The sequence below is a fragment of the Mustelus asterias genome, chromosome 16, assembly GCF_964213995.1.
Source record: "Mustelus asterias chromosome 16, sMusAst1.hap1.1, whole genome shotgun sequence".
NCBI classification, from domain to species: domain Eukaryota; kingdom Metazoa; phylum Chordata; class Chondrichthyes; order Carcharhiniformes; family Triakidae; genus Mustelus; species Mustelus asterias.
In genome coordinates this window covers 90,457,016-90,480,848 of record NC_135816.1, presented here as the reverse complement: position 1 = coordinate 90,480,848, position 23,833 = coordinate 90,457,016, and the positions used below count along the sequence as shown (strand labels likewise).

The window sequence follows — 23,833 nt, the reverse complement described above, 5'->3', positions numbered from 1 at the left end:
GGGTCTTGACAACAATCAATAATACTTTTGTGCTCATCATTAGACATTAAGTTCCATATTTTTATTAAATATGTACTACAAAGGAAGCCAATACATGGGCAGAATTCTATGGGGTTGGAGTCGAAAAGTGCAATGAACCATGCAAAATGCTCTCCCCGGATCACACGATCCAGCCGGCAGGAGGGGAGGCGTGTCCCCTGCTGGGTAAATGCTCCTGCCAGCAACAAAATTAAAGCGGCACAGGAAATGGCACTTGTGAGTTGGCTACTTATGTGCCTCATTTGGGAAACGTTGTCAGTCCACCTTTAATTCTAAAGTTACTATGGTGATAAAAACACAATTACATCTTTTTCAATAAGGTGTACATCTTTCTGAGATTAGCAGTGTGACAGTGAAAGTTCTGATCAATTCAATTAATTTCCCATGAAGTGCAGATGCGGGTGCCTCAACCACTTCTGGAGAAGCACAGAATCAGTGAAATAAAGCCGAGATTTCTTCTTTATTCTCTGCATTTGTAGCTCCTGAAGTTGCTGTCAGTTTCAGTTGAAAAATATTTGCAAAATTTGAGCCATTACTTTATTGAGGCTTTGAAATTCAGAGACATATCAGTCAATCTTACTGAAATCGTAGACACGGAGGAGCCATAAAATCGCTGCAAGGTCTGGGTGAGCGGAAAACCAAAGCGTACAAGGGTATCCTGTTCCCTCCTACCGCAACATTCCCCCCACCCCCACAAAAAAACATCTGCCTGCAGGTTGAGTTTGAAATCAGCCCCACATCTTGGAATCGTCAGAAACACTGGCTCTAAACTAAAAGATGCACCATGGGACTTATGCGATGACCCAGCACAAGCACTGTCTGGGAGGGAGAGGAGGCAGCCTTATGTTAGTTTCATTGGACTAATAATCCAGAAACCAGCGTAATGCTGTGTGGACCCAGGTCCAAATTATGCAAGGGCTGTTGACGAAATTTGAATTCAATACAAATATGGAACTAAATGTCTAATGATGACCATGGAACCATTATTGATTGTTGTAAAGACCCATTTGCTTCACAAATGTCCTTTAAAAAAGAAATCTACCATTATTACCTGATCTTGCCTCCCTGAGACTCCAGGTCCATAGCAATGTGGTTCACTCTTAACTACCCCAAGGGAAACTAATGGTGGCCAATAAATGCTGGCCCAACCACTGACATCCATTTTCCAGGAACAAACAAAAACTGTGGGTTCTCCCACAGTCCAAAGATGTGCAGGTTAGGTGGACTGGACATGCTAAATTGCCCCTTTGTGTCACGAGATGCGTAGGTTAGTCGGATTTGTCACGGTAAATGCGTGGGATTACAGGGATAGGGTGGGGGAGTGGGCCTGGGTATGATACTCTGGCAGGAAAGGACCGAATGCAATGGTTTGAAATTTGCTGCACTGAGTCAGTTCTGAAGGATCCTCTTGCAGACGTTTTGTCCGAAAGATTGGAGGAAGTGTGTATTTGTATCAGATCAGGGCTGAAAGTTCAGTTTCCGACTCTGATCAGAGGATCTGGGTCAAATATTTTTAATACCAGAGTTGAAGGAGAGAAAGAATGGAGCGAATGATCTCAGTTGTAATGTTCTCCCACAAGGAGCGAAAGTTCATTTTGAGACCACAGGAGTGGACAATTACAGACTTGATGATTACAACCTCCTCATGATTTTCAGGGAATTATTTTTCAGGAATAGAGGCAGAGAATTACATTCTGCATGCATCAATTTGCAATTCCTTACTATGAGTACACTTTATAATGTATTTCACACTGCGATGATAAATTAAGCTCTCAGTGTCCCTCCCACTTACTTGATGCTCCCGTCCATTGAAATGATCCTCGCCTGTTAACATCAGGCTGAGTCCCTCCACGCCTTCTTCAATCGCCTGTTCTAGTCTGTCCCGGTACAATTTTGTCAACTGTAACAGTTGATAATCATTACAATTGTTCAAGAACTCTATGATTGTAGAGTTTGGACCTGCAAACACAAATTGAGAAAACAAAACACATTATGGAGTTTCTGTCCAGATGCTGGCATGTCTTCTTATAACAAACAGCTGTCCCTTCTGTTAGATACATTAGAAAATGTATTCCTCAAACCCATAACTGCAACATGTACCATCATACGTCAGTCTATATAATAAATTGCTTAGTACAAGGTTTGCAAATTAGTGAAACATGCTTAGCTATCAGTTATCATGAAAGATTGTAAACTTAAAGTTAACTCAATTTCTCCCGCCATCAAAGCTGAATTGCTGACAAGAAATCTGCTCTGGCTTCCGTCTAAGCATCTCTAATCTACAGGAAGTAGAAAATCAGAGAGAGAAAATATAGTAGAATTAAAGCTTGGTGGAGAAATTAATGTAAAGAATGTGATGGAAAGGTTGGATCTGCTCACAGCAGCTAAGCCACCTGGACTGGATAGCTTCCATGCAAGGTTGTGAAAGGAAATGTGATTGGAGATAACAGAAGGACTTGCCATGAACTTATGAATTTACCTATTTAAGGGACAGGTGTCAGAGGATTAGACAGTGGAAAAATGTGGCATCATTATTCAACAAAGTGTGCAAGGCCACTGCTAGTAACTACAGGATTGTAAGCGTAATGTCAGGATGATAAAATTTTAGAAACAATAAATCGGGGGTGGGGGTCCACAGGCCCTTGGAGATATTTTTGGTAAGGTAGAGCCCGCACAAATCCAATTGAATTGTTGAAATATTGTTGTAATAATAGACAAGGTTGATAATGACAATTTGTTATGCTTCGCTTCATGGATTTTACAGGAGTGGTTAACAATAAAAGGCAGAGAATCAAAATGGAAGAATATGGAAAAGGGGTGCCAGTGGCAAAAGAAATGGCTTTATGTCAGAAAACACTGAGTTGCAGCAAAAGTTGTTATTCAGACAGGAGAATGGCAGACTGTCGTTTTCTTCGAGGTTCAGTGCTTGGATGAGGCTTTTTTTTAAACATTCGCCACTGAAGGTGAGCAGGAGTAATGTTTTTGTCACTGTATGTTAGTCAGTTTTTTTGTTTGTTTGGAAACAACATACTTTGAAAGGTAATAAATGGATTTAAATGAAACTGGTGCACATCTAAGGGATGGTCAAAGGAAGAATTGATTAGGTTGGTGAATTTGTGGACCTGCATCTGAGATATATTTTTTAAAGATCCATTAATGTTGGGGGATAGGGTGAATTGTTTTTTTCCCTGTTAAAATGATGTGCTTTGATTTTATTTAAGTTTTTGATTATTTTAGAATTTTGTGAATTATCTCAGATGCTGTAGTTGAATTCGTCACTGTTGGATAAATGCAAGCTGCATTTATAGAGCAGGCTGCTGGAGTGTATTGGCTTGAAGCGTCAATGCCGGATGAAAGGTCTTAACAGAAATATTTCTTTTTTTTAGCTTTGTAGTTATCAGAACATCAACTAGGCAGGGGAAAAGCCCCATGAAAGAGTTTCGTAATTGTAATAATGATGAGTTAATACAGCACAAGGAAATGCACTACTAGGTGCCCTGTTCATTTGTTTGATTTGGATATTTGGGTATCAGCCTGTGCAGTTGATAAAAGTTGACTGCAACAGAGCATAGAATGGTTAACAAAAAAAAAATTGGAAGCTGGAATAGGCCATTTTGCCCCTCAGGTGTGCTCCATCATTTCATGATATCATGCCTGACTGGATTCTGGCTTAAGTCTAATTTCCTATCTACCCCGTATTACTGTTGATCCCTTTATCCATTAGGAATCAAGTCAAGTCAGCCTTAAGATATAATTTGTTATCCTAACTCCAGTACTCTCTGGTGAAGATATTTCAACAGACTAATGACGCTCCAAGAGAAATACAAGTCTCTTCATCTCCCTGTGAAATTGGAGACCACTTACTTTAAAATGCCAGCCATGCGCTGTCGTCCCTCTCAGCCTCTACACTGGAAATTCCATTCACGATCATACAAGTTTCAGTAAGCTCACCTATCAATCCTCTAGACTACAATGGATGCAGGCCTAGACTTACCTTACCCCAGCTAACCTTACTTCCAAAAATAACCATTTATTCCCAGGAATCAGTCAAGTTAACTTCCTCTGAAGTTAAGAAAGAAAATCAAGACTGCAAAGTGCATATGATGTAGCCTCACCAACAACCTGTGCAACAATAATAAACCTTCCCTACTCTTATACTCCATTCCCCTTGTGATAAACAACAACGTTACAGAGAAATGAGAGTTAATACATTTTGCCGGAAGGAATTGGCTGAAACAACATAGAATCAATGACACAATTTTAAAGAAGGGGTAAATGGACACAGGGATCTGTCGCTTCATATGCATCCAACTTTGTGGCTGGGCACACAGAGAACAATTAGCAACAGTTCTGGTAGCTTGACTTTCATAAACAATGGGAGGAGAATTGTGCTGAATCTTTATGAAGCTCAGGTTGGACTACAGGTAAATTACTGCATCCATTTCTGATCATCACATGATTGGAAAGATTCAAGAACCCTTCAGTGGTTTCATGAGGAGATTTACCAGAACGGTTCCTGGAATTATTGATTTAGCTATCAACTTAGGTTGCAGAATGTGGTGCTGTTCTCCTAGCAAATGAGGTTAAGCAAAAATTAGATAGCGGTACACGAATATTGCAGTTTGGGTGAGGCAGATAAAGCAAAGCTATTCACAGTAAGTGATGATAAAATGACTAGGACAGACAGATTTGAAGTTTTGGACAAATAATGCAGGAGAATATGAAGGGAGGAGGAGAACTTTCATTAATGCACATTTGATAATAACGTGAAACTCTGCTTTCAAGGTTATAGAGTCAGAGGTTTACAGCATGGAAACAGGCCCTTCAGCCCAACTTGTCCATGCCGCCCATTGCCCACATTTGGCCCATATCCTTCTTTACCCATCGTACCCATGTAACTATCTAAATGCTTTTTAAAAGATAAAATTGTACCCGCCTCTACTACTACCTCTGGCAGCTTGTTCCAAACACTCACCACCCTCTGTGAAGAAATTGCCCCTCTGGACACTTTTGTATCTCTCCCCTCTCACCTTAAACCTAAGCCCTCTAGTTTTAGACTCCCCTACCTTTGGGAAAAGATATTGACTATCTACCTTGTCTATGCCCCTCATTATTTTATAGACCTCTATAAGGTCACCCCTCAGCCTCCTATGCTCCAGAGAAAAACGTCCCAGTCTATTCAGCCTCTCCTTATAACTCAATCCATCAAGAAGTCCCGGAAGCATCCCAGTAAATCTTTTCTGCACTCTTTCTAGTTTAATAATATCCTTTCTATAATAGGGTGACCAGAATTGCACACAGTATTCCAAGTGTGGCCTTACCAATGTCTTGTACAACTTCAACAAGACATCCCAACTCCGGTATTCAATGTTCTGACCGATGAAACTAAGCATGCCGAATGCCTTCTTGACCACTCTGTCCACCTGTGACTCCACTTTCAAGGAGCTATTAACATGGACCCCTAGATCTCTTTGCTCAAATTATATTTCAATTATTTGCTGTCTGGTTACCTTTTTTTATGCTGTCTCTTGAACAGATGCATTATTTTGCCTCCCACGGTCACCAGCATAAATTAAACAAGAAGCATAGTTCACAAGCTCTCGACAGCCTGACAGACCTCCTCTGACTTTATTACCCTAGGGTGCATTATTGCTATGTCCAGAGATTAATCCAGTTTGACTGAAAAAATATAAAATTCTCACCGCAGACCTACATCTTCCCCTTGTCCTCATACCTTTACTCTTCTACCAACGTTCTTAATAACTCAAATAATATTTACTTCTGATTCATTTATTCCATGAATGTTTTAACTTTAATGCAACCTGACTGATTCATTATATATAAACTGATAGTCTTATTCCAGAAGACCATAAGATATAGCAGCATATTTAGGCCATTTGGCCAATCGAATCTGCTCCACCTTTCTATCATGGCTGCTAAGTTTCTCAACCCCATTCTCCCGCCTTTTTCCCATAACCTTTGACTCCCTTATCAATCAAGACTATCTATCTCTGTCTTAAATTCACTCAATGACTCGGAGTTCACAGCCTTCTGTGGCAATGAATTCCACAGGTTCACCACCACCGAGCAGAAGAAATTCCTCCTCATCTCGGTTCAAAACGGTCATCCGTTCACTCCGAGGCAGTGACCTGAGATCCTAGTCTCTGCTACTAATGGAAACATCTTCTCCACATTCACTCTACCCCGGTATAGAAGAGTTATGGAACAATGAGATCTAGGAGTACAGGTTAATTTCTCCTTGAAAGTGGAGTCACAGGTGGACAGGGTGTGAAGGCGGCATTCGGCATGCTTGGTTTCATGGGTCAGAAAATTGAATACAGAAGTTGGGATATCTTGTTGAAGTTGTACAGGACATTAGTCAGGCCACACTTGGAATACTGCATACAGTTCTGGTCACCCTCTTATAGAAAGGATATTATTAAACTAGGAAGAGTGCAGAAAAGATTTACTAGGATGCTACCGGGACTTGATGGCTTGGGTTATAAGGAGAGGCTGGATAGACTGAAACTTTTCTGCCTGGAGCATAGGGGGCTTAGTGGCAACCTTGTCGAGGTCTATAAAATAATGAGGGGCATAGATCAGGTAGATAGTCAACATCTTTTCCCAAAGGTAAGGGATAGGTTTAAGGTGAGAGTGAAGAGATACAAAAGAGTCTGGGGGGCAATGTTTTCCACACAGAGGGTGGTGAGTGTCTGGAACGAGCTAACAGAGGCAGTGATAGAGGCAGGTCCAATTTTGTCTTTTAAAAAAACATTTAGACATTTACAAGTGTAGCGAGGGACATGGGTCAAATGCAGGCAATTGGGACTAGCTTAGTGGAAAAAACTGGATAGCATGGAGATGTTGGGCCAAAGGGCCTGTTTCCATGCTGTAAACTTCTATGACCCTATCAGTATTCTGTAATTATAACTGAAATCCCCCCTTATCCTTCTGAACTCCATCAAGTACAGACGAGAGTCCACAAACGCTCATCATACGCCAAGCCTTTCATTCCCAGGATCATTCTGGTGAACCTCTTCTGAATCCTCTCCACGGCCAGCACATCCTTCCTTAGATACGGGGCCCAAAATTGCTCACAATATTCCAAATGTGGTCAGACCAGAGCCCTATAAAGGCTGAGAAGTTAAATGGAGGCATCATTGGGCCTTTTAGGTTGACCTTATTTTAAAGAACATCGAGTCCACCATGAAAGCTTCTCATCGTTCAAATTTTATATGGCCTCAAATGGCCTCCTTCTGCAGTGTTAGGATTCTACCCGATAATTCTCTCCTGTTTTGCGCATGAATCTCACTCCCACCCATTAATGCTGTACTCTTGTTCTCCAGTTGCTTTTCCCTTGTTCAGAAAGAACATTATCTGAACTAGTGCCTCTGTCCACCTCTGTGGAAATGCTTGCCCAACATATGGCTGCCTGTCAGGAAACAAAAGATATTCCAAAGAAATTTGAGAACATACTTTCATCCATTGTTTTTCTTGTAGAAGATACTGGATCTTCGCCTCTGTTTGAACCTTCAGCCATTGAGGTGACTGGCTCTCAAGGGTTCCAATGCTCTGTTGTAAACACAGTAATTCAATCTTGAGATAAAATACTAAAATAAATTGTAAGATACAGATTTTTAATGCACGATATCAGCCCATCCTCTCCCATTAGTAGAACAACTCATTTCCAAAGGGTTACAAATAGCATTTTGTGAATGTAAGTGTCACTACATTGCTCTCTTCCCTTTGAGATTTGAACGTGATTTGACCTCTCAGGTCACCACACCTCAGGCAAGGGTTAAGGTTGAGAAGGCAGGGTATTAAAGAATAACTTCAGCCGGTACAAGCATGAACCCATGCCACTGGCGTCACTTACCATTACGAGTCAACCAGCCAGCCAACTGAGCTATTGCATACTGTGAGATACAGTGCAATCAAGTAAGTCCCAGTGTAACCCACAATTAAGCTCCAAAGTGACTCCTGTCGACTGAGAGTCTGCACTAGAAGTGGTATAAGAAAGGCTTGGTAAGTTACAGGTCAACACCAGAATTACAAAAATGATGCAGGTAAATATTTCTGTGTGTTCACTGTGTGTTCCCTAGATTGCAGGAGGAGGCCATTTGGTCCAACAAGTCTGCATCTATTCTCCAAAAGAGCATCTTATCCAGACTCACCCCCAGGAAGCCAGCGCATTTACCATCCATCTAAACTACTCACCTTTGGACTGTGGGAGGAAACTAGAGTACTGGAGGAAACCCGCGCAGAAATGAGAGAACAGGGTCACTCAAGGCCAACAGCGAACCCAGATTCTTGGCGCTGTGAGGAGACAGTGCTAACCACTGAACCACCATTTAAGTAACTCGTGACATTACAAAGTCCGTGTTGTTGGATTACTTATGTTCACACAATGCTGCTCAAAGTTCTGGATCCTATGAATTTTTAATTTAATTTGATTGATGAATATCAATTAATTGCATCTACATCATAATATATAGCTGGCTGTGATCACTTTGATCTCCAGACAATCACATTTTCAGTGTGTTTACAGATGTGTTCTGTTTATTGCTTCTAAATCTTTGAGGAAGTGACAAAAAGAGTTTTTTTATTCAAATCGTGAGACACGGGCAGTGCTGGCTGGCCAGCATTTATTACCCATCCCTAGTTGCCCTTAAGGTGGTGAGCCACCTTCTTGAATCACTGCAGTCCATATGCTGTGGGTTGGCCCACAATGCTGTTAAGGAGGGAATTCTGGATTTTGACCCAGCAACTGCGAAGGAACGGCGATATATTTCCAAGTCAGGATGGTGAGTGGCTTGGAGGGGAACTTGCAGGTGGTGGTATTTCCATGCATCTGCAGCCCTTGTCCTTCGAGATGGAGGTGATCCAGGAGTTAAGGTGCCGTCTACATATCTTTGGTGAATTGCTGCAGTGCATCTTGTAGATAGTACACACTGCTCCTACTGGACAGTAGTATTGAAGGGAGTGGATATTTGTAGATGTGGTGCCAATCAAGTGGATTGCTTTGTTTTGGATGGTGTCAAGATTCCTGAGTGTTGTTGGAGCCGCATCCATCCAGGAAAGGGCGGAGTATTCCATCACACTCCTGGCTTGTGCCTCAGATGGTGGAAAGCTTTGGGGAGTCAGGTGGTGAGTTACTTGCTTCAGTTTTCCTAGCCTCTGACCTCCTCTCGTCGGTCGCCATGTGTTCATGTGGTGAATCCATTGGTCAATGGTAACACCAAGGATGTTGACAGTGGGGGATTCAATGGTGGTAACGCCATTGAATGTCTAGGGGCAGTGGTTGGAGTGTCTCTTACTGGTGATGGTCATTGCCTGGAATTTGCATGGCATGAATATTACTTGCCACTTGTCAGCCCAAGCCTGGACATTGTGCAGCTTTTGTTGCATTTGAACATGGGCTGCTTCAGCATCTGAAGAGCCGCAAATAGTGCAAAACATTGTGTAATCATCGACGAACATCCCCACTTCTGACCTTATGATGGAGGAAAGGTCATTGATGAAGCAGCTTAAGATGGTTGGGCCTCGGACACTACCCTGGGGGATACCTGAAGTGATGCCCTGGAGCTGAGATGACTGACCCTCCACAACCATCTTCCTATGTACCAGGTATGATTGCAACCAGCGGAGAGTTTGCCCCCGATACCCATTGATTCCAGTTTTGCTAGGGCTTCTTGGTGCCACACTCAATCGAATGTGGTCTTGATGTCAAGGGCTGTCACTCTCAACTCACCTCTGGATTTCAATTATTTTACTCATGTTTGAACTAAGGCTGTAATAAGGTCAGAAACTGAGTGATCCTGGCGAAACCCAAACTGGGCATCACTGCGCACATCATTGCTAAGCAGTTACTGCTTGATGAAGATAGTGCAGTGGATGTTGTTTACATGTATCTTAGCAAGCCGTTTGACAAGGTCCCACATGACAGATTGGTAAAAAAATAAAAGTTCATGGGATAAAGGGTAATGTGGCAAACTGGATCAAAAGTTGCCTTAATAACAGAAAAAAGGGTAATGGTCAATGGGTGTCTTTGTAAAGGGAAAGTTCTTTGATTTGGGCTTGAACATGAGGGGACAATTGGAAAATTTGCAGATTAGTGGATAGTGTAACTATAATCTACAAAACGATATTGATGGGCGGGTGGAGTGGGCAGTAAAGTGCCAAATTTATTTTAAAATAGACAAGTGTAAGATAATGCATTTAAGAAGGTTAAACAATTATAGGGAATACATAAATTGTAATATACTAAAAATCATAGAACCTTTACAGTGCAGGAGGAGGCCATTCAGCCCATTGAATCTGCAGCGAACACAATCCCACTCTGGCCCTATCTCCATAGTCCCATGTATTTACCCTTACTAGTTCCCCTGACACAAAGGGACAATTTAGCATGGCCAAGCTACCTAACACTCACATCTTTGGAGAGTGGGAGGAAACTTGAGCACCTGTAGGAAACCCACGCAGACATGGGCAGAAAGTGAAAACTTCACACAGACAGTCACCCGAGGCCGGAATTGAACCTGGGTCCGTAGCGGTGTGCCACTGAGCACGTTGTGTGCACAGGCCCCTTAAGGCAGCAGTTCAAGTAGAAAAGTTTGTAAGAAGGAACATGGAATGCTCTCCTTCATTGGCAGAGGAAGAGAATAGAAAAGTAGCGATATAATGTTGGAATTGTGTAAAACACTAGTGACGCCACAACTGGAATATAGGGAGCAGTTCTGGTCACCATATTACAGGACATTGTGCTGGAGAGTGCAGAGGAGGTTTACAAGGATGTTGCCACAGTGGAAAAGTGTAGCTATGGGGAGAGATTGGATAGACTGGGCTTGCTTTCCTTCGAAAAAAGGCGGCCAAGGGGTGACTTGATAGAGGTGTACAAAATTGAGGGGAAGAGAGAAAGTGGACAGGATAAAATTGTTCCCGTTGTTAGAGAATTCTAGAACCAGGGGACATAGATTCAAGATAAGTAACAGTAGGTGTAGAGGGGTTATGAGGAAAAATACTTTTTTTTAAAAACGCAGAGGGTAGTGGTGTCTCAAATTTACTGCCCAAGTTGGTGGTAGAGGCAGAGACTCTGAAGTATTTTTAGAAGTACCGTGATCTGCATCTTAAGTGCTGTAACTTACAGGGTTATGGGTTGGGTGCAGGAAGGTCAAATTATAAAGAGCACCTGGGGGTCCTCGGGCTGGCATGGACAAGAAGGGCCGAATGGCCTATTTCTGTGTTATAACTTTTCTATATGAATATATTTACCCTGGCTCTTGATGCGTCAGCGCCAAACTAAAGAAAATGGTAGAAAATGAAAACATTTAGCACTGTTGGACTGGTGTTTACATTACGATAGAACGTTGTGAATCGTGAGCCGTTCAGAACTTACATGATGCATAACATTGATGTTTGGAACATATTTCGGAGTCCTACAGTCTATAGGTTCTGCTATGGGAATATGAGCAGCTAGGAGCTAAATTAAAAAGCAGAACCAAAAAGTTAATACTCTCTGGATTATTACCTGAGCCACGAGCTAATTGGCACAGGGTAAGAAAGATTAAGGAGGTAAATGTGTGGTTCAAAGATTGGTGTGGGAGGAATGGGTATGAATTCAGGAGACATTGGCACCTGTATTGGGGAAGAGGGGACTTGTCCTGATGGGACGGTCTTCATCTAAATTATGGTGGGACCAGAGTCCTGGCGAATGGTATAAATAGGGCTGTACTTAGGGCTCTAAACTAAATAGTGGGGAGGTAGGGTTAAGTTGTATGGAGAATTAGAAAATCCAAGTTAAAGGAAAGGGTAGAAGTGCAGATTAATGATGAGGACCTTCAACTAGTTAAAGGTGCCGAGGGCTCAGGAGAGGTTATTAAAGTTTGCAGACCACGTATGAGAACAGAAGGTATAGAAGGTGGCAGGAATCCAACTTCAGGCAGAGCAAAAAAGGGGACAAGTATGAGAAGGGAGGTGGTCAATACAGGACTGAGGGTGTTGTACCTAAATGCGCGCAGTATATGGAACAAGGTAAATGAGCTCTTTGTGCACATTGAAATTGGCCTGTACGATGTTGTGGGCATCACAGAGACGGGGCTGCAAGGGAATCAGGGTTGGGATCGAAATATCCAAGGATATGTGTCCTATCAAAAGGACAGGTATACGGGCAAAGGGGGTGGGTTACATTGTTCATAAAGAATGAAGTTAAATCGATAGCAAGAAGCAATATATGATCAGAAGGCATAGAATCTATGTGGGTAGAGTTGAGAAACTGCAAAGGTAAAAAGACACTGATGGGAGTTATGTACAGGCCCCCTAGCAGTAGTCAGGATGTGAGGCAGAAAATAAATCAGGAGATAGAAAAGGCATGTAAAAATGGCAATATTACAATAATCATGGAGGACGTCAATATGCAAATGGATTTTTAAAAATTAGGTCAGTAGTGGATCCCAAGAAAAGGAATTTGTGGAATGTCTAAGAGATGTTTGTCGGAGCAGCTTGTGACAGAGCCTACTAGGAACAGACAATTCTGGATTTGGTGATGTGTAATGAGGCAGACTTGAGTCAGGAACTCAAGGTGAAGGAACCCTGAGGGAGCAGTGACCACAATATGACAGAATTTACCCTGCAGTTTGAGAGGGAGAAGCTGGAATCAGATGTAATGGTACTACAGTAAAAAAAAGGTAACTGCAAAGACATGAGAGAGGAGCTGGCCAGAGTTGATTGGAAAGGGAGACAAGCAGGGAAGGCAGGGAAATGGCCGGATGTTTTGCTGGTTAATCGGGAGGCACAACAGAAATTCATCCCAAGGAGGAGGAAACATGCTCAGGGTAGGAAGAGGCATCCATGGCTGACGAGGGAAGTCAAGGATAGCATAAAAGCAAAAGAAAAAGCATGCAAAGTGGCAAGGATTAGTGGGAAGCCAGAGGATTGGGAAGCCTTTAAAAGCGAGCAGAGGACAACTAAAAAAGCAATAAGTGGGAAGAAGATGAAATATGAGTGTAAGATAGCTAGTGATATAAAAGAAGATAGGAAGAGTTTCTTTCAACATATAAAAGGTCAGAGAGGCGCAAAAATACACATTGGACCACTGGAAAATGAGGCTGGAGAAACAATAATAGGAAACAAAGAAACGGCAGAAGAACTGAATAGTTATTTTGCATCAGTCTTCACGGTGGAAAACATCAATGGGATGCCAGAGCTCCAGGAGAATCAGGGGGCACAGGTGAGTGCGGTGGCCATCACTAAGGAGAAGGTTCTGGGGAAACTGAAAGGTCTGAAAGTGGATAAATCATCTGGAGCAGATGACTACACCCCAAGGTTCTAAAAGAGATAGCTGAGGAAATTGTGGAGGCAGTGGTGGTGATCTTTTAGGAATCACTGGAGACAGGGAGTGTCCAAGAGTACCTGAAAGTAGCGAACGAAACACTGCTGTTTAAGAAGGGAGGGAGGCATCAGACAGGAAATTATAGGCCGGTTAGCCTGACTTTGGTCATTGGCAAGATTTTGAAGTCCATTATTAAAGATGAGATTGCAGGGTACTTGGAAGTGCATGATAAAATAGGACTGAGTCAGCACGGCTTCGTCAAGGGGAGGTCATATCTGACAAATCTGTTCACGTCCTTTGAGGAGGTAACAAGGAAGTTAGATAAAGGAGAACCAGTGGACGTGATTTATTTTGATTTCCAGAAGGCCTTTGACCAGGTGCCACATAGGAGACTGTTAAATAAGTTAAGAGCCCATGGTGTTTAGCTTAAGATCCTGGCATGGATAGAAAATTGGCTGACTGGCAGAAGGCAGAGAGTGGGGATAAAGGAGTCTTTTTTTCAGGATGGCAGCCAATAGCGTGCCTCTGGGGTCGGTGCTGGGACCACAACTTTTCACAAAATACATTAACGTTTTGGAGGAAGGAACTGAAGGCACCGTTGCTAAGTTTGCAGATGATACAAAGATATGTAGAGGGGCAGGTAGTATTGAGGAAGCAGGGGGGCTGCAGAAGGACTTGGACAGGTAGGAGAGTGGGTAAAGAAATGGCAGATGGAATACAATGTGAAAAACTGTGAAATTTATGCACTTTGAAAGGAGGAATGGAGGCATAGACTATTTTCTAAGTGGGGAAAGCACAAAGGGACTTGGGAGTCCTTGTTCAAAATTCTCTTAAGGTTAACGTGCAGGTCCAGTCAACAGTGAGGAAGGCAAATGCAATGATACCATTCATGTTGTGAGCGACAGAATACAAGAGCAGCGATGTACTTCTGGTCAGACCCTTTGGAGTATTGTGAGCAGTTTTGGGCCCTGTATCTAAGGAAGGATGTGCTGGTCCTGGAAAGGGTCCAGAGGAGATTCCCAAGAATGATCCCTGGAATGAAGAGCTTGTCATATGAGGAAGGGTTGAGGACTCTAGGTCTGTACTCGTTGGAGCTTAGAAGCATGAGGGGGATCTTATTGAACCTTATAGGATAAGCGAGGCCTGGATAGAACGGATGTGGAGAGGATGTTCCCACTAGTAGTAAAAACTGGAATGAGAGGGTGCAACCTCAGGCTAAAGGGAAGATCCTTTAAATCAGAGATGAAGAGGAATTTCTTCATCCAAAAAATGGTGAATCTGTGGAACTCTTTGCCGCAGAAGGCCGTGGAGGCCAGGTCATTGAGTGTCTTTAAGACAGAGATAGATAGGTTTTTGATTAATAAGGGGATCGGGGTTATGGGTAAAAGGCAGGAGGGGGGGGTGGGGGGGTGTGTGTGGGTGTGTGTGGCGGCGGCCGAATGCTGTTCCTATGTTTTATCTTCTTATGGTCTTATAAGCAACATAAATATGCAAGGAGAAGATTTGATTGTGATTTTACCACAAATATTTTTCTCTTCTATGTATCTCTTGCTGTCTGACCCATGCTCTTGTAACCGAATCTGGTGTCAATCCATTCACTCCTACAAGGAGAAAAAGGAGCAATTTAGCATGGCCAAGCAACCTAACCCACTCATCTTTGGACTGTGGAAGGAAACTGGAACACCTGTAGGAAACCCATGCAGGGATGGGCAGAATATTCCATCTCCACACTGACAGCCACCCGAGGCCCCAAGTAAACCTGGGTCCGTAGCGCTGTGCCATTGAAGGGTAAATGGTGTGCGAGCTTTTGGTGTACAGGTACACAATTTTATCCTGTCCACTCTATTTCTTCCCCTCATAACTTTGTACACCTCTATCAAGTTACCCCTTGGCCTTCTTTGTTCCAAGGAAAACAATCCAAATCTATCCAATCTTTCCCCATAGTTACACTTTTATAGGCCTGGCAACCGCAATCCTCTGCACTCTGTCCAGCGCAGTTTCCTGTAATATGGTGACCGGAACCACACACTATTTTCCTGTTGTGGCCTCACCCGTGTTTTATACAATTCCCAAACTATATCACTACTTTTATACTCTATGCCTCTGCCAGTGAAGGAGAGCATTCCATGTGCCTTCTTTACAACTTGTCCACTCTACAATCGATCAATAATGTAGCCAAATCAAAGTTCAAATTATTCTCCTATGTTTGTGAGACTGAGATCTATATGAATAGCATGATTATATCGTGAGCCTTCAGGCAGTTTGAGGATTTGCCGGTAAAGGGGTAATGTGATTGCCAGATAGTTAAAGAGGAAAAAACAGGAAGTTCAGGAGTCCCTTGCACTCACTAACAGATATTCTGTTCTGAATACGGATGCGTAACGGAGAACACAAAATACATACAGAAGAGAGTGGGTGATGTATCTGTCATTGTTATTCCAGAATTATATGGTGCCTCCCTGTTGCCAGGGTAACAGGTTGCTAAAAGACTGTAGAGCATCGTGGGTGTGAACAGCCAGTGGTCCTGGTCCATACTGGGACCAACCATAGTCAGAAGGAAGTGTCTCAGGCTGATTTTAAATGGCCAGACACAAAACTAGCAAACAGTTCTTCAAAGGGCGTCACCTCTGGATTATGCACTGTGTCATGCATAATAACATATATAAAAGGAGGATATGGCTATGCAATACCTCGCCGGAGAAATAAAGGAGGAAAGAAGAAATAATATTCCTGGGACATTGAGGTCGATTAAGGTGAGCTAAGATTTATATATGTTCGATGGATGGCACCTCCACAGAGGTGGAAAGAAATCTCACAGAACTGTTAGAGAGTACTTACGATAGTGTTCAAAATAGGTTGGCAGCAGGTGGCAACGAGTATTTAGTATCAGAATGAAGAACGGAAATGCAATAAATTGAAAGAGACGGATGGCATTAGACTCATGTAAATATAGTAAGAAATAATATAGCACTTAGAAATCATACAAACCCTACAGTGCAGAAGGAGGCCATTCGGCCCATCGAGTCTGCACCGACCACAATCCCACCCAGGCCCTACCCCCACATATTTTACCCGCTAATCCCTCTAACCTACGCATCCAAGGACTCTAAGGGGCAATTTTTTTAACCTGGCCAATCAACCTAACCCGCACATCTTTGGACTGTGGGAGGAAACCGGAGCACCCGGAGGAAACCCACGCAGACACGGGGAGAACGTGCAAACTCCACACAGACAGTGACCCAAGCCAGGAATCGAACCCGGGACCCTGGAGCTGTGAAGCAGCAGTGCTAACCACTGTGCTACCGTGCCGCCCACTTGGTGGCGGGATGGGGGGATCAAATTAATCTCAGAATATATGTTGACGGAAGTAGCGTGATTATGGAGGCGCTTGCCATAATTTTCCACTAATACAAGAGTAACGCAAGAGGACCGTAAAAAGGCAACTTCTGTTCAAAAAAGAGGTGTTGGGATAAATGCTCCAACCACAGAAGAGCAATTTCAAAATTAGCAGTCAGAAAGGATTTTAAAAATTATAATTCTGGATTAATTAATAGTCACTTAGGACGTACGGTGGCATAGTGGTTAGCACCTTCATAGCACCAGGAACCCGGGTTCGATTCCAGCTTCAGGTGACTATGGAGTGTACACGTTCTCCTCAAGTCTGCATGGGTTTCCACCTGGTGCCCCTGTTTCCTGCTACACTCTAAAGATGTGCAGGATAGGTGGATTGGCCATGGTAAACTTGTCCCTTAGTGTCCTAAGATCTATAAGTTAGGTGGATTAGTCATGGTAAGTGTGTGGGGTTACGAGGGTAGAGAGGGAGAAAAGATCTGGGTAAGATGCTCTGTCAGAGAGTCTTTGCAGACTCAATGAGCAGAATTGCCTCCTTCGGTATTGTAGGAATTCTATGAAATGTGAAAATCCAGCAGTGCATTTTACAGGTTAATTTTGTTTAACTCAGTGCCAATTGAGTTTTTTTGTTTGTTGCGGCAACAGGGATGGCTTATGAGAGCATTTCGGTTGAAACGTTCCATTTTCATTTCCAAAATACATTGGCCAAAGTAACACACGGCAGGCTAGTGAGTAAAGTTTAAGACCATGGAATAAAATGAGCCGTCACAACAAGATAAATACTGAGTGAAGGAATCAGAGTTGTGGTAATCAATTGATTCTCAGACTGGAGGAACGTATGCCATGGGTTCCCCAGGAGTCATGAGGACTATTGTTTTTCTCTTGATATGTATTAATGACCTTTCGAGTCTGGGGAATAAGCCAGATGAGACAAAACGTGGAACTATTTTGAACTTTGAGAAGGCCAGAGATAGACTTCATGGAACATAAGGCAGCTGGCAACCAGGATTTAGTATTAGAATGAAGAATGGAAAAGTGAAGTAATTCATAAGTGAAGTAAGTCCAGAAAAAAGAACGCTCGGGGTATCTGTACACAAATTGTTTATGGTACCAGGGAAGAAGAAACAAAATGTCAGGGCACAAAGAGCAAAATGTTTAATTAAACATACTGGATATTGTGTTTTATAAAAAGATATATAGAGCAAAAACGCGAAAAAATCATAAAATCTGATTTGGCCTTAACTGGAACATTTTGTCTGTTTTTAGATATCACGCCTTAACAATGATATGAAAGCATCAGAGCTAGAGCAGCAAACAAACAAGAATGGCTCCAAAGATGAGAGACTTTGCTTGCATGATATATGTGAGAGATTGTGGCATTTCGTCTTGGATAAGTTTGAGTGCAACTTTTGAGGAGGTGACCGAAATCATGAGTGCGATGGGTGGGATAGACAGCAACTGCTTCAATGAGTGCAATCTGATAGCCTGTCCAGAGACAAGACTTTAGGATGATATGAATATTGAAGGGTACAGGATATTTAGGAACGACAAGAAGCTTGAAAAAGTGGAAGGGTAGTGCTGTTAATTAGTGACGGTATTACTGCAGTAGAAATGGATTACATACGTTCAGGAAAACAGGATGTAAAAGCTGTTTGAGTAGAATTAAAAGTAATTAAGTCAACAAGTCACTTGTAGGTAAATGTCTGCTCAGTAACTGCAATGTAGAGAAGCGTATGAGAGGAATAAATAATGGATGTTTTTTCAGAAAATGATGGGGCATTTTAATTTAAAGATGCGTGGAAAGTACAAATGGGGAAAGATAGCCAAAAGTAGTTGTTCATGGAATGCTTCAGTAATGGCTTCTTAGAACAGCACGTACTGGAGAAAACAGAGAGAAGGTGATACTAAGCCTGGTATTGCAGCAAACAGGTTTAATTGTCTCAGTGAATGGTTCCCTTGGTTTCAGCAATCATGATCAAATTTCACTTCTGGATTGAGAGAAGGTAAGTATACGATGAGGATTTTAAATTTAAATCGGCCAAGTATGAGGATGTGAAAGCAGGGCTGTTAAAGTGAACTGACAAATTAGGATACATGGGGATTTTTCAGAATACAGTTCAAATTTGTCAGATTCTGAGAAGTTTTGATTCGATTGGAATAAAGCGAATGTAGCCGTTTTATTTAAAAAGGGAGGGAGAGAGACCAGATGAAACTAACATCTATCACAGGGAAAATATTCAAATTTACTAGAAAGATGTTATGTTAGGGCACTTGGAAAAAAACACATTCTGCAGATTCAACATGGTTTTCAACCATTGTTAGAGTTTTTGAAGTAGTGAAATATGTTGTGGATGAAAGGGAACTGGTTACATGTACCATACTTAGATTTCCAGAAGACATATTTAATGTTTCCAGGTTATTGTGGCAAATTAAAAAAATCATGGTGTGTGAGCTATCATATGAGCATTGACAAACAATTGGTTGGCTAACAGAAAACAGAGTAGATAAAAATGGGCTTTTCTCTGGTTGGCAGAACGTAACAAGTGATGTACCACCAGGATCAGCAATGGATTTCAACTTCTTTAAATTGCAAGAAATCATATGCATTAAGGGACCAAAGGTACAGTTGATATATTTGTTTTGACACAAAGATAGGTATGAAAGTAAGTTGTGAAGAGGGCAATAAGGATGTTAAAAAGGGATACAGGCAAGTGAGTGGGAAAGTACATTTTTAAAATTCATTTCCTGGATGTGGGCATCGCTGGCTAGGCCACCATTTATTGCCTATTCATTGTCTTCACCTAGTTGCCCTTGAGAATATAGTGGTGAGATGCCTTCTTGAATCGTTGTGGTTCTGGAGGGGTAGGTACCACCATAGTGCTGTTAGGGAGGAGATTCATGTATCTTTAGCCAGGGATAATGAAGGAACAGCAATATATTTCCAAGTTACGATGGTGAGTGACTGGAAGGGGAACCTCAAGTTGGTAGTGATCCAGATATCTGTTTCTCTTGCCCTTCTAGATGGTCATGGTTGTGGGTTTTAAATGTGCTGCCTAGGAATCCTTGGTGAATTTCTGCAGTGCATCTTGTAGATGGTACACACGGTTGCCATACTCTGCCACAATGCAATGTGATGGGGATGGAAGACATGAATGTTTACGGAAGGGGTAGCAATCAAGCGGGCTGCTTTGTCCTGGCAAATGGAATATAATGTGGAATTTCAGCAGAGACAATAAAAAAGACATATTATCTAAATGGTGAGAGTTTGCAGAGCTCCGAGATCCCAAAGGCTCTGGAGCACCTCATGCACCAGTCACAAAAAGCTCGTTTGCAGGTACAGCCAGCAATTCAAAATGATAATGGATTATCAATTAATAAAAGGAAATTGAATACAAAGTCAGGGGTTATAGTTCAGTTGTACAAGGTACTAGGGAGACAACTGGAGGACTGTGTACAGAATTTCTCTCCTTATTGATGGAAAAACATAAATGTGTTAGAAGGTGTTCAGAGAAGGTTTAGTAAACTAATGCAAGAAAAACGCTGGCTGTCCTATGAGAAAAGGATGGACAGGCTTAGTTTTGCTGCTGTGGTTCAAAAGAGGAAGACGCGACTTGACTGGCAATTGTAATATCCTGACAGGTCTTAAACTCATGCGGTCAGGATGTTTCGAGTGGTGAGATCATCTAGAACTAGAATCACTATATAAAAACAAGTTTCCTGTAGCCACCCGCTTTTCTAACAGATATACTGTTTTGGATACTGTTGGAAAGATGACTATACAGGGGAAGGCAGTAGCAGCCAACTGCATGGCACCATGGATCTGTAAAAGTGGGGAGGAAGAACGGCGGGGTTTACTGAGTGGTAAGAGAAACTGACAGACATTTCTGTGACCACAAAAGAGTCGCCAGGACAGTATGTTGCCTGCCTCATGCCTGGATTAGCTATGTCACTGAACGGCTGCAGGGCATTCTGAAGGAGATGGTCATTGCAACAATGTAGGTAGAAAAAGGGGAAAAGTCTTGTATGCAGAATTTAGGGATCTAGGAAGTAGATTAGGGTCCAGAATGTAGTCATCTCTGGAGCACTTCTGGTGCCAGGTTCGTGTGCGTTTAGAAATTAAAGGAGGTCCGGATGAATGCATGGCTGGAGAGATGGGACATGATGGAGGGTTTTAGTTTTCTGGGACATTGGGGCAATTTTTGGGGACTGTGGGACATGAAGAAGATGGAAGGGTGGTACCTGAACCAAAATAGGACTGGCGTCTTTGCAAAAGGTTTTGCGAGTGCTGTTGGAGAGGGTTCAAACTAACTTAACAGGTGCGAATCTCCACTGCTGAGCGTAGGTTCAGCAGTGGAGATTCGCAGCTAAAATTAGAAGGGACAGCAAGTGAGTCAGGAAGGCAAGATTGGATGGTATTTATTTTAATGCAAGGAGTCTGACGAACAAGGCAGATGAGTTGAGGCACAAATTAAAACATGGAGGTATAATCTCATTGCTGTCTGAGATATGGTTGAGAGAGGAGTATTTCGACAGCTCAATATTCCAGGATATGGATCTTCCAGCAAGACAGGGGAAAAGGCATAGAAGGAGGGTGTGTCGCAATTTTGATCAGGGTATGAATTACAGCAGTAAGAAGGGATGAAACCTTAGAAGGATCTTCTAATGAAGCAACATGGGTAGAATTAAAAACCAAAAAGGAGCAATCTCATTGCTGGGAGTGTTCCATAGGACCCCTAACAGTCCAGGGGGAATAAAAGAGCAGCTATGAAGGCCCATTTTATAAAATAGCAAAAGCAACACGGTAGTGATTTTGGCAGATTTCAAAATCCCCAACATTAACTGGAGTAGTGTTGTGATATTGAGTAGAGTAATTGTAGATTGCCGTTTGTAAAGTTGTAAAATGCTAGGGGAAAAAAAAATGCACAGCCCCTTTAAAAGGTGGTGCTTTTCTCTGCCTTAGTAAGTTTTTTAAAAACCCGCCAAGTACATATAGAGTACCAAAATGAAACATTGGTATCGAAAGGCCAAGCAGCAGTGTTTCAGAGAGCGAGAGAGAAGAATCAACAGAGAAGGCCTAAAATGTTCCAGAAGACGCCAAACCTGGTTATAATTGTGAGAGTGACTAAATTTTATTTTGTTAATGAGTGGGAATTGTATTATCTATACAGTATTCCATTAGAATGATGTTTTGTTCAGTTTGTTCATAGTTCAGTTAACTTATTCACTATTGGTTAGATAAATAAATTGTTACTTGTTGATTTAGAGAGAATGTTGAGGTGTTATTTTGATTTAACCATTAAAAGTTGCTGAAGAGCAGATCGTACCACCTCTCACACTTTTTTTTTTTACAGATTATAGGGCAAGATACTCCTCTGAGTGGTTAGGTGTTAGTTCTCAGAGGGGACCCACCTCTACTTTATAACAGTCGTCATAGTGTGAAAGGTTTAGTGGTCGTGGAATTCTAAAAATGCATCAAAAACCTTTTAAGCTTATATAGAAGGACTGATAACAGAGTCTTGGAGGTCGTGGACTTTATTTTTGGTAATAAAGCTGGGCAAGTGGTTGAATAATTAGTGGGGAGCATTTTGCAGACAGCAATTATAACATAATTAGATTCAAGATCATTTTGGAAAACCACATTAATAGGCTAGAAATCAAAGTTCTAAACTGGGGTAAAGCTGATTTTAATAAGATCAGATATGATTTGGCCAGAGTGGACTGGAAGCAGACACTTTTAGGTAAATCTGCGACAGAACAGTGGGAGGTATTCAATAAGGAAAAAGGAAGAGTACAGGGCCAACACGTTCCAATATAGAAATTGGTGGGACCAACAAACCCAAAGAAACCTAGATACAGCATTGGATTATGGCAGACATCAAGGGCTCAAAATAGCAGAAGCCCAAAAGGAGTATAGAATGTGCAAGAGGGAAGTTAAAAAGGAAATTGGGAAAGCAAAAAAAGAGAAGTGCAAGGATACTGACAGGTAAAATACAGGGAAATGCTAAGCTGTTTTCCAAGTACATTAGGGGCTAAAAAATAATTAGGAAAAGTGTAATGCCCATTGAGGACGACAGTGGTAATTTATATGTGGAGCCAGAGGATGTATGTAGGGTTCCAAATGAATATTGTGTTGGTGTTTACTGGTGAGAACGATTATGTGGGTATCAAAATTAGGGAGAAGGATTATGATACAGTTAGAGAAAGCAGCATAGATGGAGAGGAAGTTCTGAATAGTCTGGCAGTTTAAAAGTAGATAAATCTCCATGGCTGAATAAAATGTATCCCAAGCGGTTGAGTGTGGCAAGGAAGGCAACAACAGGGGCGCTGGCAATTATTTTCAATTTTCTCTGGCCACAGGAGAGGGGCCAGCGGACTGGAGGCAGGCAATTATTCAAGAAGGCAGCAAGGGATAAACTAGTAACCGATAGGCCAGTCAAGCTAACCTCACTGAAAGGGAAGCTATTGGAAGAAATTTTGAGAGACAGAATTAATCTGCATTTAGAGGGGCAGGGATTAATCAAGAAAGGTCTGCATGGTTTTGTTAAGGGGAGGTCATGTCTGACCAACTTGATTGAATTTTTCGAACATGTGACCAGGTGTGCTGATCAGCGCAATGCATTTGACCTAGTTTTCTTGGACTTCAGCAAGGTGGTTGATAAAGGTCCCATTTGGGAGAATGGTAGCGACAATAAGAGCCCATGGAATCCAAGGAAATTTGGCAAATTGGATCCAGAATAGGCAAGCAGCAGAGATGGTCGAGGGGTGTTTTTTCTACAAGGAAAATTGTATCCAGTGGGATCCTGTCGAGATCAGTGTTGGGACTCTTACTTTTTGTGGTTTATATAAATGATTGAGTCTTGAATGTAGGACGGTTGATCAGTAAGTTCGCAAATTATACGAAAATTGGTAGGGTGATAAATATTTAAAAGGATAGCCTTATCTTCCAGAAGGATATAGATGCACTGGTCAGATTGGCTGCTCAGTGGCAATCCAGAATTCAATCCAGATAAGTGTGCGGTGATGCACTACTGTAGGACAAAAAAGACAAAGGCAGAGATCCTATAGCATTAAACATTTACATGTGTCCTTGCAATGCCAAGGCACAAAAGGCTATGG

At 42.1% G+C, this 23,833-nt stretch overlaps 1 protein-coding gene across 2 annotated transcripts in view; it reads right to left on the bottom strand.

The window, feature by feature from the left end:
* Positions 1–23,833, bottom strand: part of LOC144505283 (NACHT, LRR and PYD domains-containing protein 3-like) — a 103,368-nt gene that overhangs the window by 77,585 nt on the left and 1,950 nt on the right. For both annotated transcript variants that reach the window (XM_078231353.1, XM_078231355.1), the window contains exons 2-4: positions 14,886–14,967; positions 7,516–7,611; positions 1,832–1,998 (exon numbers count right to left, since the gene is read on the bottom strand). In XM_078231353.1, the coding sequence (XP_078087479.1) occupies positions 1,832–1,998; positions 7,516–7,579 (231 nt within the window). In that variant the 5' untranslated portion in view covers positions 7,580–7,611; positions 14,886–14,967. The remainder of the gene's footprint in view (positions 1–1,831; positions 1,999–7,515; positions 7,612–14,885; positions 14,968–23,833) is intronic.